The sequence below is a fragment of the Salvia hispanica genome, chromosome 1 (genome assembly GCF_029641045.1).
Source record: "Salvia hispanica isolate PSC_SH4W2 chromosome 1, Shi_PSC_v1, whole genome shotgun sequence".
Classification (NCBI taxonomy): domain Eukaryota; kingdom Viridiplantae; phylum Streptophyta; class Magnoliopsida; order Lamiales; family Lamiaceae; genus Salvia; species Salvia hispanica.
In genome coordinates, this window is record NC_142692.1 from 6,149,291 (window position 1) to 6,170,203 (window position 20,913).

Here is a 20,913-nt window from a genome sequence, read left to right on the forward strand (position 1 = left end):
GCAGGGGAATTCAATTAGGTGTACGCGTCACCACCGCATCAACAGTGTTCTCTTGCGTAGCCCCACCGCGGATCTTCCTCTTCATTAATTCATACATCGTGACGTGCACGTGCCGTTATTTTCCATTTTCGGATACAATACTAAATTCAAAATTCCCTATTTTTTCCACGCATAGAATATGGATTAATTTTCTACTATCAAATTATAAACTTCAATCAAATACTGGTTCGTTCATATCAAATTTAAATAAGACATTATGAAATTTTAAATTTTTATGATTGTCTTACAATAACTTTTTTTAAATCAAATTCTGGTTCATTGATAACGTAGATTGTATCGACGTTGATGACTAATGACGTTGTTTTAAGCAAGAGAAATTAAAAATATATTTTTTAAAAATTTGGTTATATGATTTCTAGTAATTCAGAATTATTAAATTTCTTAAGTTATTCAAATTTGAAAAGGTATAGAAGAGTCCAAGTGTGAAACTATAATTCGTAAATACTTATTTTTTCGAATCTTATTCTTTTGTGAAGCACCTAACTATTAATCCTATACATAGCATGTGTTGTTTTTATTAGAAACAATTCTCTCACTCCTCTCTAATCATATATTAACGGATAGCTATATAATTTTGTCATTTTGTCATATCGAGTCGTTTGGAGCCAAATTATACAAGGGAATATATTCCAAATTCAATATAGATTGCTTTTTCCTTTTGAAATTCAAAAATAGTAGTAATAGTAGTAGTAGAATTATTAATTGTACACGTCATCTTAACATCAATTACACATTTACACAATTTTACTCCAAATATCCGATCCAATATAAATTTGAGTCAAAAGATTTGATTTAATCCGTTATTTATGATATGTTGAATGACTCGGATTAGTTGGCAGTCCAGCGTTGAACTTTTTCCGGTTTAACATTAGGCACATAAAATTAGATGGAATAAAATTTTCGAAATTTAAGATTTTGACTATTTCCCTAGTTTTTATTTTAAAAACGTTCTTGTTATAGTAACAAATTAGCTCTGGCGAGTTGATTTAATATTAATTTATCCTAGCTTGAAATAAACTTTGAATGAAAAATAAAAGTAGTAGTACTTTTATAGGACTTTTTGTTAAATCAATACTTAGTGCACCAAAAGTAGTAGTAAGATTGTATTTTGTGAACCACGATTGCATTTTCCCTGCTAATTGACTTTTTGGCTCAATTAGTAGTACTTAATGGGAAGATATTAATTCAACGTATCCTCTACGGCAATTAGAATAAATCTTAAATAACTATCCACATCTAATAACTATAGACGAAAAAAAAAAGTTCTAACGTTGAGTATTAATCAATAAGTTAATAATCTCTCTATTGGTGACACATACAAGAAAGTGAAGAAAACTGTGTGTTTCTGCAATTCTGTTACAGTAGCAATTTGGACAATTAAATTGAATAAAGAATTCACAATATTTTAATAGGCTACTCGAGATCAACCCGATTTGTTTTTGGATCCCTAATGAATATTGATTTTATAAGTAATGGTGTAAATCGTGTTTATTATTAGGAGACAGATATCATATCTTATTACTTTTTGATTATTCCCAAATCCCTCGGAAAGTTTTCTTTTTTAATTGAGGGAAAATAGTTAGTTGAGTTTGATCTTTGTATTAATGGTTCCTTTATTCGTAAGATTAATATAATAATTTTTTGTATGTCTATAAGTTTTAGTCTATTATACAAGAAAATATCTCAAATTTAACTTTGAAGGGGTTTTGATAAAATGCTACATTATATAAAAACTCGATGAAGAAAGGATTATTCTTCTTACCATAATCTGTAGTGGAATACTTTTAGTAAAAAAAAAAATAGTACTCTTATATGTTCACTCTCAATTTTATTCCCAAAAAATTCTCAGTTTTATCTTGCATCAAAAACCCATGAATTTCCACGTTTTTCATAAAATGTTATAACTGAAAAATTCAATGACGAAAAATGGCTAATTTACTGAAAATATAAAATGTTATTTTGCAGAAAAATATATAGGAAACACTTAAAGTTGGGACAGTTTCCCAAAAAACCCTAAAATGGGATAAATGAATTTATAAATGTTTGTGATATTTTCTAAAATTTCCTAAGAGCATCCGCAATGGTCGGCTAGCGACCGGCTAGCCGATTCGTCGCGCTGGCCGATCGGTTAGCCGAACCATTGCAGTCGGCCAGTGTAAAATCGGCGAGCGGATCGGCGTGGGCTCGCCGATCGATCGTCGCTGGCCGAAACGCTAGCCGATCGGCTAGCCGCCATTGTGGAGGCCCGATCGGCCAGCGCCGATTTTCGATTTTTTTTTTTTTTTTTTTTAAAATCATATATAAACGCGATTTTCGTTTCATTTTCATTTGCACCACTTGTTTTAACGAGTTTTCTCTCTCTCTAACTTTCTGTTCAAGAGCATCATCGAGTGATGGATCACAACAACGAGTCCAGTCCGGCGACGAGCGGCTCTCAGACTCCCACAGTACCCGTGGGATCTGGATGGGGGCAGATGGGCCCGGGATTTAACATCCCTTGGAATCAGATGATGGGGATGATGGCTGGTGCGCCGGGGGGGGGGGGGGTTGATGGGGGGGAACCAGGGGGGTATGCCAGGGGGTATGCCGTGGGGGATGCCGGGCGGCGGGCAGTCAGCCCCCCCCGGGGGGGGGGGGTATGCCCCAGATGCAGCAGCAGATGATGGGGATGATGTGGCGGGGGGGATGCCGGGGGGGATGCCGCACGGTATGCATCCCGGGATGCCGGGGGGGGGGGGTGGTGGTGCAGGGGTCACCGGGAGGGGACGCGGTATATCGGCCCTCGCTTGATTTTTTGACGGCTTCGTCTCACACGTCGACCCCGGTGGAGACGCAGTTCTCTGGCGATGACCTTCTGTCATTGCATGATATGGGGATCGATCTCAGGGACGATGATACTCCCGTTCGAGCGATGACATACTTGGATTTTACATGGTTTTAGAGGGTAGTTTTGTATGAATTTGAGCATATTTCGTCTATTATTAGGCGTGTATATATCTACTTCTCTATTATGTTGGTATGTTGACCATTTTGTTAAGAATGTGTAGAAAAAGGTACAAAATATGCGGATGTGCAGCAGCCTTGGTTTGGGACAATATTTACGGGAGATTTTGAAGTCCAATCAGCCCCTAATGCATACCAATCTCTTCGTCTTCGAAAGAGCTTCGCGTGGGTATCTCGCACGCCTCAATCGGAGTTCGGTAGAAGAAGTTATGGCCGTTATACGAACACTGCGCTGTCCAGAAAATCTCACCCGGCCGGGTGAATTATTACCCTATAATTCCACCCGGCCGGGTGGCGTAATTATGCCTGCGAGATTCCAGAGAGTACCAAAGAAGTCCCACCCGGCCGGGTGAATTTCCAGTGGATTAATTCCACCCGGCCGGGTCCGTCAATCTGACGTTTTTCAAAGCAGAAACGCTATTTTTGAAGAGGGGAATAAGAAGGAAGAATTAGGTCAATTCTATTCATTCTCGACAAGCGACAAAACACATCTCTCTCTCTTTGTGAAGAACTCTTGGAAGAAGATTGAAGATTCAAGCTTCAATTCTTCCACCAATTGCAATTCGGATCATGATTTCCACTGTTTTTCCTTGTTTCTATTTGTTTTCTACCATGAACATGAGTAGCTAAACATCTTTTATGTAGAATTCTTGGTGAAGATGCATTGATTTATAGTTTTAATCCAATTGACTTCGTTTTTATCTTGCTCTTGCAATTGTTTGAATTATTCTTGTGCTTTTTCCTAACAATTGCTTGATCACCAATTGGGAGTGTAGGGTTTCTTAGACTAATCGGGAGATGAAATATTTAACCTTGAAAGAAGAATTATTCACACCTTAATTCAATAAAACTCGGGAGAGTTGAGGTTTTGAGTGGGATCTTTAATCTAATCGAACTATTAGGAGTTAGGTCTAAGAATTAGAAGGGGACTTCAATTATTACACCTAATCTACGGATTTCTCACCTCGGGAGGGGGTTTAATCTATATTTGTGATTGATTCAACAATTCTGGAGACTTTAAATGGTAAATCGATTTCAATTGGGTTAGGCTATGAGTTGTGCATCGGATCCTTGAATTCTGCATATTTCTTCAACTTTATCTGCAACTTGTTTCTTTGTTCTCTTGTTTAAGTGTTTTATTTTAATCTCTGTTTTTATATGTTTTTAGTAGTTGTTAGTTTAAAACCAAACTTCTCGATCGTCTGGATAGTAGTTGAAATTGGTTCGTGGTACTTAGGTTTACACTTAATTGTCTCTGTGGGATACGATATACTCTTGCTTGCTGTTTGCTACGATAGCCCCGTACACTTGCGGGTATTAATTGGGTAAAATAAAGTTGAGTCAAGTTTTTGGCGCCGTTGCCGGGGATGATTTTTGTGTTATATAGCTTGATATCGTGATAATAATCAAGACTACTACTTCAGACATTACTGCTTTATTTTTATTTTTTTTCGTTTCTTTTAATTTTTCGAGTTCTCACAATTGTGTTTCTTATTCAGGTGTATGCACACACGTTCTAAAGGCTTGCCTCTAGAACCTTTCGACTCTGAGATCGAAGCATCGAACCGGAAGAGGAACGCATATAGGAGACTCACAAAGAAGATTCAAGCTTCTTCGCCAAACCGCGTAGGAGCATCTTCAGATCGGAGGGACCTCTCACCTATTCGATCACCAGTTCAGGATCATCTTCAGCTTGATCCCGATTCTCCTTTTCTGATGGAGAACGAAGAAGGGAACAACAACGGAGGCAACAATGGCCCACCACCCCCTCCTCCCACTAATGCTGAGCTCCTACGACAGCTGGAGGAATTGCGTCGACAGGTTAATCGTGAACCAGCTGTGCCGGTGCAGAATCAATATGTATACCACGGAGTGGCAAACCCAACTGTATTTAACAATATTGACGCCAACAACTTTGAGCTGAAACCAGGACTGATCCAGATGGCGGAAAATAATGCTTTTAGGGGCAAATCCTCAGATGACCCTAACAAGCATATTACCAAGTTCATTCAGATCTGCAACACGACGAAAATGAATGGAGTGACAGATGATCAGATCCGATTGAGACTGTTTCCTTTTTCTTTGGAAGACGCGGCAAAGGATTGGCTCGAGAGTTTGACACCGGGGTCCATTAGAACATGGGACCAGATGGTCCACAAATTCCTGGAGAAGTTCTATCCCCCTAGTGAGGCTATTAAGAGGCAACACGAGATCATTTCCTTCCAGATGATTCCTGCGGAGACTATTAAAGATGCATGGGGGAGATTCAAGGCCCTGCTGAAGAGGTGTCCCAATCATGGCTTATCCCCAACAGTGCAAGTCATTACACTCTTCAAGGGATGTATACCTGAAGCACAACGGGAGTTAAATCTCAGCGCGGGAGGTAATCTTCTCAAGAAAGGAGAGGAAGAGGCGATGGAGGTGATTGAAGAGCTTGCATCCAGTGATGAAGGATGGAGCAACGAAAGGAGTAAGGTGCATAGGGTGGCTTCTACCACGGATCATGATACAATGAGCACCTTATCCGACAAGCTGGATGCCTTAACCATGAAATTTGACTGCATGGCGATGAGGCAACCGTCACAAGAGCCCCAAGGAAGTATGGAGGATGTGAATTACGTGCAGCAGGGGGGCAACATGTATTACAATAACTCATGCCCGAACTTTAATGGTGGAGGATACAACCAGTATGGGAACAAGGGGCATCCAAATCTCTCTTACGGGAATCCAAATAATGCTCTGCAGCCTCCTCCGGGATTCACAGTCTCTGATGGGATGGTGAACGACCCCAAGAAGATGACCACGGAGGACATACTCAAGTCCTTCATGCTACAATCTAATAAGGTCATGGAGCAGAATAATCAGAGGATGGAGAAGGTCGAGACAGATGTACAAGGAATGGCCACTCATTTGAAGAACATTGATATTCAGATCAGCCAGATTTCCCAGACTGTGAGTACTCTTACTCAATCGGGAAAATTCCCTGCTACCACCAGTGTCAATCCCAAGGACTGCAAAGCTATACATCTGAGGAGTGGAACAAACTATGAGGGACCTTCAATGCCATCCGAGAATGAGGGTAGAGTAGCAGAAAAGAGAGCTGAAGAGGATGAATTGGTCGAAGAAGGTGAGACAGTGCAAATTTCTACTCCACCTAAGGAGAACACGACTATACCTTCACCCACACCACATACAGCTCATACTCCAGCTGAAGTGAGGATCCCTTATCCTCAACGTGTTCAGAAGAAGAAGATAGATGCTCAGTTCTCGAGGTTCTTAGACATCTTCAGGAAGGTGAACTTGAATATCCCATTGGTGGAGGCACTTCAAGAAATGCCTACATATGCAAAGTTCCTAAAAGATGTGCTCTCCAAGAAGAAGAAGTGGACTGACTATGAGACGGTGAACATATCTGAAAACTGTAGTGCCATAATTCAGAAAAAGCTACCGGCCAAGCTTAAAGATCCTGGGAGTTTCAACATCTCATGCTTCATTGGAAATGACAGACAGACAAAGGCACTTTGTGATCTGGGGGCGAGCATAAATTTGATGCCATTATCATTTTTCAGAAAGATGAAGATCGGCACTCTCAAGCCGACTACAATCACACTGCAGATGGCAGATAGAACCGTCACCTATCCTAAAGGAATTGTTGAGGACGTTCTTGTGAAGGTACACGACTTCATATTTCCCGTCGATTTTGTAGTGTTGGATATGGAAGAAGACGTGAATGTACCACTTATCCTGGGGCGTCCATTCCTTGCAACGGGAAAAGCATTGATAGATATAGCGAGGGGAGAGCTCACTCTTCATATGGGCAACAAACGCCACATCTTATCTATCTACAATGCTATGAAGAGTCGTGAGGAAGAGGAACTGGTTACGAAGAAGGAGTGCAAAGCTGTGCATGTTGTAGAAGTCCAAAAGGCACAAGAAATTGAGTCCACATTTGGGGATTTCTCTTTGCCGCAGTGGATGTTTGGTTCATGTGGTGGATCAATTTCTAAAGAAAAGACTGCATCAAATGCCAAAGTGAAAGAGAAGAAAACAAAAGCTGAAAATTCACCCGAAGTGGAAACCAAAATTTCTGATGGAGCTCTGAAGAATACTTGGTGGAAGAAGAGATTGGCGAGATCCTATGCTTCCAAGATTAGCAGAAAATCCAACACCACCATTTATGGCGTGACATGATGCAGCTCATGGAGGACGTCGAGCCAACGACGATAACCAAAGGCACTGTAGGGGAGGTAACCCCTAGTAGGTAACTTTTAATTTTATCGTTTTAGTTTATTTTTGGTGTGTTTTGTGTTGCTTTCATACCATGTAAGTCTCCCTTCTCCACCAATTTTTCAAACTTATTCTTTGCATAGCTTTGAATAAGTTTGGGGGGATGATATGGTGGATAGGGATACTAACGAGGTACTTATCTTATTGCTTTAGATTGATTAGTTGTCTTTTGTTGCTTTTTATTTTGTTTTAGGATAGAATTGTTTTGCTTGGTTGTGATTGATTGAAAATTTAGAGGCTTGAAGTGAAAAAAAATTTGGTTTCTTGGGGTAAAGACTAGTTGTTAATGATAAAAACATCATCCATCTTTTAAGCTATCATGGTCTTTGACTTAAGAGTTTGAGTAATAGGTGCATAAGTAACGAATTGCTTGTTTGCCTTGATTCATGCTATTACCTGAGTGAGATTTGAGCCAAAACTTTTTTTTGTGTGATTTTTTATCATATGCTTGTTGTTGTTTCTAGAACTTGCTCCTAATCATATTAAATCTACATAGTGAATGTGAATTTAGGAGATGACGTTAGGCATTCTTTGTTCTCCCCTTCACAAGTGTATATATTTTTGTCTTAATCCCTAGTTAGCCCTCCTAGCCTAAAAAGTGTCACAATGTCAAATATTTGTTAAGTCACCGTCAAGAGTGATAAGCCTACAAACTTGGAAGCACATATGGGGCGTTGTAAAAAAAAAAAAAAAAATGTAACGGAGGTATAAGCTAGACGAAGTCTAGAGGAATAAGGGAAAAAAAATAATAAATTTGTGGAGGTATAAGCTAGACGAAGTCTAGAAGAGTTATTGGTTGGGTTTCTAAATAAGTGGGGACCGGATGGGAGGAAGAAGTTCGACAAAGTCTTACTTATCTAAGATTTGTTATGAGAAATGGTCTTTTGTTGGGATTTGTAATATGAGAGTACTTGGGCTTCTCTTACTTCTCAGCCACTTTAGCCAAAATGTTCCCTACCGTCTAAAAAGCCACATTACAACCTTAATAAAGTCCTTTCTGATTTTAGATTCACTTTCATATTATAGTAGAGGAGATGTTTGATTTGGAACAAGCCTATGGTAAACACTACTTGTATTTTGATTTGAGAGTATTATTTCTATACGTACACTTTTGAGAGTGAGATACATATACACATATCTTGAGAGAAGCATGAATCCAAGGTGATATACGAGTTAGTAGTAAAAGTGCACTCGACGGCTTGACTTGATAGAATTTGTATTTTGATATGCTCTTGTATTCCATACTCTTTGAAACAATGATGATGTCTAAACCCCTTTAAATCCAAGTCTTCTTTTAGTTCTTTTTCTGCATTGCTCGAGGACTAGCAATTATTTAAGTTTGGGGGAGTTGACATACTTGGATTTTACATGGTTTTAGAGGGTAGTTTTGTATGAATTTGAGCATATTTCGTCTATTATTAGGCGTGTATATATCTACTTCTCTATTATGTTGGTATGTTGACCATTTTGTTAAGAATGTGTAGAAAAAGGTACAAAATATGCGGATGTGCAGCAGCCTTGGTTTGAGACAATATTTACGGGAGATTTTGAAGTCCAATCAGCCCCTAATGCATACCAATCTCTTCGTCTTCGAAAGAGCTTCGCGTGGGTATCTCGCACGCCTCAATCGGAGTTCGGTAGAAGAAGTTATGGCCGTTATACGAACACTGCGCTGTCCAGAAAATCTCACCCGGCCGGGTGAATTATTACCCTATAATTCCACCCGGCCGGGTGGCGTAATTATGCCTGCGAGATTCCAGAGAGTACCAAAGAAGTCCCACCCGGCCGGGTGAATTTCCAGTGGATTAATTCCACCCGGCCGGGTCCGTCAATCTGACGTTTTTCAAAGCAGAAACGCTATTTTTGAAGAGGGGAATAAGAAGGAAGAATTAGGTCAATTCTATTCATTCTCGACAAGCGACAAAACACATCTCTCTCTCTTTGTGAAGAACTCTTGGAAGAAGATTGAAGATTCAAGCTTCAATTCTTCCACCAATTGCAATTCGGATCATGATTTCCACTGTTTTTCCTTGTTTCTATTTGTTTTCTACCATGAACATGAGTAGCTAAACATCTTTTATGTAGAATTCTTGGTGAAGATGCATTGATTTATAGTTTTAATCCAATTGACTTCGTTTTTATCTTGCTCTTGCAATTGTTTGAATTATTCTTGTGCTTTTTCCTAACAATTGCTTGATCACCAATTGGGAGTGTAGGGTTTCTTAGACTAATCGGGAGATGAAATATTTAACCTTGAAAGAAGAATTATTCACACCTTAATTCAATAAAACTCGGGAGAGTTGAGGTTTTGAGTGGGATCTTTAATCTAATCGAACTATTAGGAGTTAGGTCTAAGAATTAGAAGGGGACTTCAATTATTACACCTAATCTACGGATTTCTCACCTCGGGAGGGGGTTTAATCTATATTTGTGATTGATTCAACAATTCTGGAGACTTTAAATGGTAAATCGATTTCAATTGGGTTAGGCTATGAGTTGTGCATCGGATCCTTGAATTCTGCATATTTCTTCAACTTTATCTGCAACTTGTTTCTTTGTTCTCTTGTTTAAGTGTTTTATTTTAATCTCTGTTTTTATATGTTTTTAGTAGTTGTTAGTTTAAAACCAAACTTCTCGATCGTCTGGATAGTAGTTGAAATTGGTTCGTGGTACTTAGGTTTACACTTAATTGTCTCTGTGGGATACGATATACTCTTGCTTGCTGTTTGCTACGATAGCCCCGTACACTTGCGGGTATTAATTGGGTAAAATAAAGTTGAGTCAAGTTTTTGGCGCCGTTGCCGGGGATGATTTTTGTGTTATATAGCTTGATATCGTGATAATAATCAAGACTACTACTTCAGACATTACTGCTTTATTTTTATTTTTTTTCGTTTCTTTTAATTTTTCGAGTTCTCACAATTGTGTTTCTTATTCAGGTGTATGCACACACGTTCTAAAGGCTTGCCTCTAGAACCTTTCGACTCTGAGATCGAAGCATCGAACCGGAAGAGGAACGCATATAGGAGACTCACAAAGAAGATTCAAGCTTCTTCGCCAAACCGCGTAGGAGCATCTTCAGATCGGAGGGACCTCTCACCTATTCGATCACCAGTTCAGGATCATCTTCAGCTTGATCCCGATTCTCCTTTTCTGATGGAGAACGAAGAAGGGAACAACAACGGAGGCAACAATGGCCCACCACCCCCTCCTCCCACTAATGCTGAGCTCCTACGACAGCTGGAGGAATTGCGTCGACAGGTTAATCGTGAACCAGCTGTGCCGGTGCAGAATCAATATGTATACCACGGAGTGGCAAACCCAACTGTATTTAACAATATTGACGCCAACAACTTTGAGCTGAAACCAGGACTGATCCAGATGGCGGAAAATAATGCTTTTAGGGGCAAATCCTCAGATGACCCTAACAAGCATATTACCAAGTTCATTCAGATCTGCAACACGACGAAAATGAATGGAGTGACAGATGATCAGATCCGATTGAGACTGTTTCCTTTTTCTTTGGAAGACGCGGCAAAGGATTGGCTCGAGAGTTTGACACCGGGGTCCATTAGAACATGGGACCAGATGGTCCACAAATTCCTGGAGAAGTTCTATCCCCCTAGTGAGGCTATTAAGAGGCAACACGAGATCATTTCCTTCCAGATGATTCCTGCGGAGACTATTAAAGATGCATGGGGGAGATTCAAGGCCCTGCTGAAGAGGTGTCCCAATCATGGCTTATCCCCAACAGTGCAAGTCATTACACTCTTCAAGGGATGTATACCTGAAGCACAACGGGAGTTAAATCTCAGCGCGGGAGGTAATCTTCTCAAGAAAGGAGAGGAAGAGGCGATGGAGGTGATTGAAGAGCTTGCATCCAGTGATGAAGGATGGAGCAACGAAAGGAGTAAGGTGCATAGGGTGGCTTCTACCACGGATCATGATACAATGAGCACCTTATCCGACAAGCTGGATGCCTTAACCATGAAATTTGACTGCATGGCGATGAGGCAACCGTCACAAGAGCCCCAAGGAAGTATGGAGGATGTGAATTACGTGCAGCAGGGGGGCAACATGTATTACAATAACTCATGCCCGAACTTTAATGGTGGAGGATACAACCAGTATGGGAACAAGGGGCATCCAAATCTCTCTTACGGGAATCCAAATAATGCTCTGCAGCCTCCTCCGGGATTCACAGTCTCTGATGGGATGGTGAACGACCCCAAGAAGATGACCACGGAGGACATACTCAAGTCCTTCATGCTACAATCTAATAAGGTCATGGAGCAGAATAATCAGAGGATGGAGAAGGTCGAGACAGATGTACAAGGAATGGCCACTCATTTGAAGAACATTGATATTCAGATCAGCCAGATTTCCCAGACTGTGAGTACTCTTACTCAATCGGGAAAATTCCCTGCTACCACCAGTGTCAATCCCAAGGACTGCAAAGCTATACATCTGAGGAGTGGAACAAACTATGAGGGACCTTCAATGCCATCCGAGAATGAGGGTAGAGTAGCAGAAAAGAGAGCTGAAGAGGATGAATTGGTCGAAGAAGGTGAGACAGTGCAAATTTCTACTCCACCTAAGGAGAACACGACTATACCTTCACCCACACCACATACAGCTCATACTCCAGCTGAAGTGAGGATCCCTTATCCTCAACGTGTTCAGAAGAAGAAGATAGATGCTCAGTTCTCGAGGTTCTTAGACATCTTCAGGAAGGTGAACTTGAATATCCCATTGGTGGAGGCACTTCAAGAAATGCCTACATATGCAAAGTTCCTAAAAGATGTGCTCTCCAAGAAGAAGAAGTGGACTGACTATGAGACGGTGAACATATCTGAAAACTGTAGTGCCATAATTCAGAAAAAGCTACCGGCCAAGCTTAAAGATCCTGGGAGTTTCAACATCTCATGCTTCATTGGAAATGACAGACAGACAAAGGCACTTTGTGATCTGGGGGCGAGCATAAATTTGATGCCATTATCATTTTTCAGAAAGATGAAGATCGGCACTCTCAAGCCGACTACAATCACACTGCAGATGGCAGATAGAACCGTCACCTATCCTAAAGGAATTGTTGAGGACGTTCTTGTGAAGGTACACGACTTCATATTTCCCGTCGATTTTGTAGTGTTGGATATGGAAGAAGACGTGAATGTACCACTTATCCTGGGGCGTCCATTCCTTGCAACGGGAAAAGCATTGATAGATATAGCGAGGGGAGAGCTCACTCTTCATATGGGCAACAAACGCCACATCTTATCTATCTACAATGCTATGAAGAGTCGTGAGGAAGAGGAACTGGTTACGAAGAAGGAGTGCAAAGCTGTGCATGTTGTAGAAGTCCAAAAGGCACAAGAAATTGAGTCCACATTTGGGGATTTCTCTTTGCCGCAGTGGATGTTTGGTTCATGTGGTGGATCAATTTCTAAAGAAAAGACTGCATCAAATGCCAAAGTGAAAGAGAAGAAAACAAAAGCTGAAAATTCACCCGAAGTGGAAACCAAAATTTCTGATGGAGCTCTGAAGAATACTTGGTGGAAGAAGAGATTGGCGAGATCCTATGCTTCCAAGATTAGCAGAAAATCCAACACCACCATTTATGGCGTGACATGATGCAGCTCATGGAGGACGTCGAGCCAACGACGATAACCAAAGGCACTGTAGGGGAGGTAACCCCTAGTAGGTAACTTTTAATTTTATCGTTTTAGTTTATTTTTGGTGTGTTTTGTGTTGCTTTCATACCATGTAAGTCTCCCTTCTCCACCAATTTTTCAAACTTATTCTTTGCATAGCTTTGAATAAGTTTGGGGGGATGATATGGTGGATAGGGATACTAACGAGGTACTTATCTTATTGCTTTAGATTGATTAGTTGTCTTTTGTTGCTTTTTATTTTGTTTTAGGATAGAATTGTTTTGCTTGGTTGTGATTGATTGAAAATTTAGAGGCTTGAAGTGAAAAAAAATTTGGTTTCTTGGGGTAAAGACTAGTTGTTAATGATAAAAACATCATCCATCTTTTAAGCTATCATGGTCTTTGACTTAAGAGTTTGAGTAATAGGTGCATAAGTAACGAATTGCTTGTTTGCCTTGATTCATGCTATTACCTGAGTGAGATTTGAGCCAAAACTTTTTTTTGTGTGATTTTTTATCATATGCTTGTTGTTGTTTCTAGAACTTGCTCCTAATCATATTAAATCTACATAGTGAATGTGAATTTAGGAGATGACGTTAGGCATTCTTTGTTCTCCCCTTCACAAGTGTATATATTTTTGTCTTAATCCCTAGTTAGCCCTCCTAGCCTAAAAAGTGTCACAATGTCAAATATTTGTTAAGTCACCGTCAAGAGTGATAAGCCTACAAACTTGGAAGCACATATGGGGCGTTGTAAAAAAAAAAAAAAAAATGTAACGGAGGTATAAGCTAGACGAAGTCTAGAGGAATAAGGGAAAAAAAATAATAAATTTGTGGAGGTATAAGCTAGACGAAGTCTAGAAGAGTTATTGGTTGGGTTTCTAAATAAGTGGGGACCGGATGGGAGGAAGAAGTTCGACAAAGTCTTACTTATCTAAGATTTGTTATGAGAAATGGTCTTTTGTTGGGATTTGTAATATGAGAGTACTTGGGCTTCTCTTACTTCTCAGCCACTTTAGCCAAAATGTTCCCTACCGTCTAAAAAGCCACATTACAACCTTAATAAAGTCCTTTCTGATTTTAGATTCACTTTCATATTATAGTAGAGGAGATGTTTGATTTGGAACAAGCCTATGGTAAACACTACTTGTATTTTGATTTGAGAGTATTATTTCTATACGTACACTTTTGAGAGTGAGATACATATACACATATCTTGAGAGAAGCATGAATCCAAGGTGATATACGAGTTAGTAGTAAAAGTGCACTCGACGGCTTGACTTGATAGAATTTGTATTTTGATATGCTCTTGTATTCCATACTCTTTGAAACAATGATGATGTCTAAACCCCTTTAAATCCAAGTCTTCTTTTAGTTCTTTTTCTGCATTGCTCGAGGACTAGCAATTATTTAAGTTTGGGGGAGTTGACATACTTGGATTTTACATGGTTTTAGAGGGTAGTTTTGTATGAATTTGAGCATATTTCGTCTATTATTAGGCGTGTATATATCTACTTCTCTATTATGTTGGTATGTTGACCATTTTGTTAAGAATGTGTAGAAAAAGGTACAAAATATGCGGATGTGCAGCAGCCTTGGTTTGAGACAATATTTACGGGAGATTTTGAAGTCCAATCAGCCCCTAATGCATACCAATCTCTTCGTCTTCGAAAGAGCTTCGCGTGGGTATCTCGCACGCCTCAATCGGAGTTCGGTAGAAGAAGTTATGGCCGTTATACGAACACTGCGCTGTCCAGAAAATCTCACCCGGCCGGGTGAATTATTACCCTATAATTCCACCCGGCCGGGTGGCGTAATTATGCCTGCGAGATTCCAGAGAGTACCAAAGAAGTCCCACCCGGCCGGGTGAATTTCCAGTGGATTAATTCCACCCGGCCGGGTCCGTCAATCTGACGTTTTTCAAAGCAGAAACGCTATTTTTGAAGAGGGGAATAAGAAGGAAGAATTAGGTCAATTCTATTCATTCTCGACAAGCGACAAAACACATCTCTCTCTCTTTGTGAAGAACTCTTGGAAGAAGATTGAAGATTCAAGCTTCAATTCTTCCACCAATTGCAATTCGGATCATGATTTCCACTGTTTTTCCTTGTTTCTATTTGTTTTCTACCATGAACATGAGTAGCTAAACATCTTTTATGTAGAATTCTTGGTGAAGATGCATTGATTTATAGTTTTAATCCAATTGACTTCGTTTTTATCTTGCTCTTGCAATTGTTTGAATTATTCTTGTGCTTTTTCCTAACAATTGCTTGATCACCAATTGGGAGTGTAGGGTTTCTTAGACTAATCGGGAGATGAAATATTTAACCTTGAAAGAAGAATTATTCACACCTTAATTCAATAAAACTCGGGAGAGTTGAGGTTTTGAGTGGGATCTTTAATCTAATCGAACTATTAGGAGTTAGGTCTAAGAATTAGAAGGGGACTTCAATTATTACACCTAATCTACGGATTTCTCACCTCGGGAGGGGGTTTAATCTATATTTGTGATTGATTCAACAATTCTGGAGACTTTAAATGGTAAATCGATTTCAATTGGGTTAGGCTATGAGTTGTGCATCGGATCCTTGAATTCTGCATATTTCTTCAACTTTATCTGCAACTTGTTTCTTTGTTCTCTTGTTTAAGTGTTTTATTTTAATCTCTGTTTTTATATGTTTTTAGTAGTTGTTAGTTTAAAACCAAACTTCTCGATCGTCTGGATAGTAGTTGAAATTGGTTCGTGGTACTTAGGTTTACACTTAATTGTCTCTGTGGGATACGATATACTCTTGCTTGCTGTTTGCTACGATAGCCCCGTACACTTGCGGGTATTAATTGGGTAAAATAAAGTTGAGTCAAGCGACGCCGGCCGCGCCGAGGAAGAAGACGAGGGGGAAGGGGAAGGGGAAGGGCAAGGCGGTCGGCGAGTCATCGCAGCCCACTGCCACTGGCCGGAGGAAGTGGACGGAGGATGAGTACGCCGCGGTGGCCAAGGGGTGGTTGGAGGTGTGCGACGATCCACTGGTTGCGAACAACCAGCGGGTCGTCAACATGTGGGCGAAGATCAGGGCTGGCTATAAGAACCACTGCCCGCACGGGTGGGCTCAGCGGCGGCGGAGACGGCGGCGGCGACGAGGAGGACGACGGCGACGGCGATGAGGAGTAGAGAGTGGCGGGGCTCAGGTGTTGAAGCCCTTTTTTTTAAAAAAAAAATCATGTAGTTTTTTTTTAAAAATCTTTGTACTTTTTTTTTAATGGAATGGATTATTTTTCCCGTATATGTGTCGTAAATTTAATTCTGTATATCACAATTTTAATTCCGTAAATGTAGTATATTTTGAATTATTTTTATTGCGGCTGGCCTATGGCTGGACTAAATCTGACGTGGCAGGTGGTTTTTTTAGTGTTGCCGACGTGGCAGAGGAGAGAATGGCTGGCCTATGGCTGGCCTAAGCACCATTGCGGATGCTCTAAAAATTAGTAGTATGTACACAGTACATACATTAACCCATTTATTTTTCAGTCTTTACATGGCTGAATGATCCAAACGTGAGCCCATACAATCAACTTATTTTATCGGAGCCCATATAGTTTCCTTATTTGACGTATTTTTACATGTGTATTGTCAATCCGGATTTTTGTTTGTATTTACATGACAAAAATTAATTACTTATAATAATCATGAACCAAAAATTCTTACTAATATTTAAATTATATACATAACCACATAGGAACAAAGATACAATTGTACTAAAAAAACATTAATAACATATGTTGAGGTTTATTTCTAATAATTAGTTGTGCATCGATAAGATTACGGTATTATAGGGTCCGAATTCAATTATGATTCTGGATACACCTCAGATAATTCTATGACTCAATCAATAGATACCATATCACATTTTTATCTATTATATTATCTAAGTATGTCTTCTTTCATTTCATCTAGCAAAGAAAATCAGCAACAAGATCATCTAACAAACAATTCAGCACCCCAACTTCCAATTCCTCACACAACTCTTCCCTCTCTTCCTCAAATTTCTTCCAACAATATCCTCTCTCCATCTCCTTTACAAATGAACCTCTTGCCTCCTCCACCTCCCATTCATAGGACTCCTCCAACTCCCCACACATCCATGACTTTGCAATCCTCAAAAGCTCAGAATCAAACTCATCATAATTCAACCTCCCATTTCTAGAAAGTTCGTCGACAAAGAAATCCAACAACACTTCAACCTCGTCGGCATGGAGATCTTCGTCTTCTTCGACTTGGCTCAACAGCTGCCTTGCTTTCTCTTCGTAAATAGCGATTTCTCCCTTGAGAGTAGTTCTCTCTTGAGCTCTTTGTGTGAGAGAGCATTTTGAGTCTACGCTTTGAACATTTTCGAGAATTGGATGAAAATGAGTGAACTTCTGATGAACTTGTAGAAATGGTGAATCAAGAACTGAAACAGGGCTTTGCTGCTCATATTCTTCAAATGATGACCAATCTCCCTGCAATTAATAACAAGATTAGGATATGTAACATATTTTATAATGCATGGTGTGTCAAATTAAATTTGTATGATTATCTTTAAGTGACTTGAACAAATTGTACTAAGGTTTTAAATATAAGTCTAAGGGCATCAAATTATGGATAGATTTTCGGAAAAAACCATGATTTTTTTTTGTTAAATTCTGATTTGTCTCGCAATTTAAAAAAATCAGCAGGAAAGAGTGTATACTGTTTGGATTTGTTCTCAATTATCCTAATGCAAATATATGTATGATACCCTACGTGTAATATATTGATAATGTTTTTAATAAAATAACATTGTTTTAATTAGTTTGATTAATACCTTGGGATTCTTGAAGGTGGAGAAGTCTTCATTTTCACCGCCCCATGGCGGTAACTCCTCCGCGGTAAAATCACTGTCGCACCAGCTCGATCTCTTGCTGCATGAAGTCGTGGTGGTGGTGGTGGTTGTAGCGGCGGAGGAGGTGGCGCGCCGGTGAGGTGATGGCATGAAATCCAACGGCCTAGGTTCATCCTCCGCCAGGTCCCTGAACGATTTCCACCGCAGGATGTCTTTGACTTTGACTTTGACTTCCGGCACGCTTACTACGATGTCGCTATCATCAGCTTTGACCCTCTTTCCGGTCAACTTCCTCGAAATGGTCCTCGGCAGAACCGACGCCGGCGATTTCGAGGAGGCAAACTGGAGCAGCTTGATCACTTTATGGACGGCCGAGATCTTCGTGGCGGCGGCCCTCCTCGACCAGCTCCGGAGCAGTACGATGTGGGGCTTGTTTGACCTTGATGAAACCGCCGTTGACCTTTTCGACACCGACGATGATGTCGTGTCGTCTTTGAGGAAATCTTTGAGCAACATGGGGCGATGCTCTAATGGAGCAAAACTTTGCTGGATAGACATTCTCTTGAAACGAAATTGATGTGATTAAATTTTGGTGATTGGAAGAGAAATGAAATTGATGTGATTAAATTTTGTGGGATCTAATAAGTTGGATATGGTGAGAAGGTAGATTTAAAGAGATGAAGGAGCAATGTATTTGGAGAAAATGACAAACAACACGTAGAAGCAAGGATGCTTCTAACCGGTGATTTTAAAATGGTGGAAAATATGTAAAAATAAATATGCATGGAGCGATATTATTTTATTATATGGTATAGTTTGTTTTTGTTGAAGGATGTCGGAGAGTGGTGAATTATGAATAAATTGAATAATTTGCAGTTGGTGAAAACTGTCGGTGGGCGTCCTATTCATATATATTTACCTGCATTATAGTAGAATTTATATTTGGGAGATGTATTCGGTCACAAAATTGTCGATTTAAAATCTTGAGTGCAATTATGGTTTGCTTGAATAAAATATAAAAATAATAGGGGAGCTCGAATTAGATGATGGATAAGTAGTTACTTAAATTAATTATTATTGTTAAAGTATGAAAGTCATGGTTTTGGTGATGTAATTGCTGCATTATTGATGGAGGTACACATCAGACTGTTTCTTGTCGTGTTGCTACTGTTGTTTAACAGGTAATTAATTAGTTAATTACTGTGTTTCGTTAACTATTGGATTTATTGAACTTACTAGTAATAGAAGGCAGAATAATTGACTCTGAAATCAAATCGAGCAGTGTTAGTTTATTACTATTGTGTAGCATTACATATATAAAATCTAGCTTATTATATTTACTTTCTTATTGAAATTGTACTAATTGATAGTACTATGTTTTGACGTAATTATAAAGCTTGAAATCATATACCATACCGATGCCAAAGTATAGAAAAGTGTTTTAGAGTTTATCAGTATTTCTGTATTTGTTACATTCCACCACACATTGATTTAGTTATAACTTATATGCGTGTAAGATGAAATATAATGACTAATAAATAATGCTACATATATTTATTTGATACAAATTTAACAATTTATTATGTACATTCTAATTTATGAAAAATCCAATACAAAATTATTTCATTATTTACCCCTAAAGTTTCATATAACTATTTTTATACTCTCTCTTTCGCATGTTACTCGCACTATTTCTGTCATTGTGTCTCAAACTACTTGCACTATTTTTTATTTAAAAAAAAATTAAAGTGTTTAATTAATACTACTATATTATAGTTAATTAAGTACTTTCTTATTAAATACTTAATTTACTATTACACTTCAAATATTAGTTTTTTTATATTAAAAAGTTAGTTCTAAATTTATAATCTAAAATGAAAAGTGCATAATAACATTAGACATATCACATATGATATCTATATGATGTGAAACTATAATAGTTTGAACTTTTTTATAATAATAATGATAATAATAGTATATTGTTATGGCTATATTTCACATTTTTGGCATGAGATTAGAACTTTCATTTTTTAAATTGATTTGCTACCAATTAAAAATAGCTAGAGTAACATTTCCTGGAAGCCACACAGATACCAATTAAGGGAAAGTGAAACTTGCGGCCTTTAATCATGCTTTCAGTTTTTTATCTCCTAAATATAAATTTAAGGGGAGATGATGAAATTGCGGCGCCTCAATCTCCCACGAAGTTACAATCAAAGCTTAAGTTAGAGCATAATTAATGGATTATTTATTGTTTGTTATGAAAGGAGGGGCCGACAAAATACAAGAGAGTAGTCAACTGTGTCATCAATTCATGTTGTGTTGGTGTACCCATCATTTCAACATTATCAATCCAATACGACAAATTACACGCATGCATTACATTAAAATAACTATTTTAAATAAAAATAATTCTTCCTGTAAAATATGAATATTTACAGCAATTATATCTCTTTTGGTATTTGGTAGATGTATGCACTATGCACACACAAATTCAAATCGTAGATGAAACAACAATTTTATTTTATGTAGTAGTATAATTTATTTCAACATGCATCTAGTTATACTAGTATTTCATAATAACAAAGTTTATTTATCCAATCCCGTGTATATCTTTTAATTTAAATAGATCAAGTGGTCAATTGAAGTATAGGAAAACGTAGAAGGGATGGGGAGGAAGTGATGCAATTTCAAAGTTTTGATTCGAAACGTGGAAGAATATCAAATCTTTATTTTCTTGTCTAGTTGATATCCTACAAGTGTCTGCGATGGCTTACGTGGCAGAGGCCTATTGGACATCTACATGTGCAGTTGCCTAGGTTTATTTGTTGTGATTAGAATGGAATCCAATGTTTTTGTCCTAATTTGCATACCATCATAATTTTTTTCATAACCACCCTTCCCATGCTTTCTCCATTGTCCTGTAGCTGTTTTTCTATTGCTTCTACTCACTTTAAGATCTATGAAGATTGTTGAAATACTCCATCTTCCAAAATTAGTCTCTTATTTTTGAGAAGTTTTTTCATCATACATTATACTAATAATAATAAGAGT

The 20,913-nt window shown here is 38.8% G+C and overlaps 3 protein-coding genes across 3 annotated transcripts; 2 read left to right on the top strand and 1 right to left on the bottom strand.

Moving 5' to 3' along the window:
* Positions 1 to 4,566: 4,566 nt before the first annotated feature.
* On the top strand, positions 4,567 to 7,254 carry LOC148933164 (uncharacterized). Its single transcript, XM_089059331.1, has one exon. The coding sequence runs from the start codon at positions 4,567 to 4,569 to the stop codon at positions 7,252 to 7,254; it is 2,688 nt and encodes an 895-aa protein (XP_088915457.1).
* A 3,039-nt stretch (positions 7,255 to 10,293) lies between these two features.
* Positions 10,294 to 12,981, top strand: LOC148933165 (uncharacterized). Its single transcript, XM_089059336.1, has one exon. The coding sequence runs from the start codon at positions 10,294 to 10,296 to the stop codon at positions 12,979 to 12,981; it is 2,688 nt and encodes an 895-aa protein (XP_088915462.1).
* Positions 12,982 to 16,826: 3,845 nt separating this feature from the next.
* LOC148933166 (uncharacterized) lies at positions 16,827 to 18,578 on the bottom strand. Its single transcript, XM_089058278.1, has 2 exons — positions 17,842 to 18,578; positions 16,827 to 17,497 (listed from the first exon to the last, which is right to left on the bottom strand). The coding sequence occupies exons 1-2, from the start codon at positions 18,415 to 18,417 to the stop codon at positions 16,949 to 16,951; spliced, it is 1,125 nt and encodes a 374-aa protein (XP_088914404.1). The 5' UTR covers positions 18,418 to 18,578; the 3' UTR covers positions 16,827 to 16,948.
* Between the last annotated feature and the right edge of the window lie 2,335 nt (positions 18,579 to 20,913).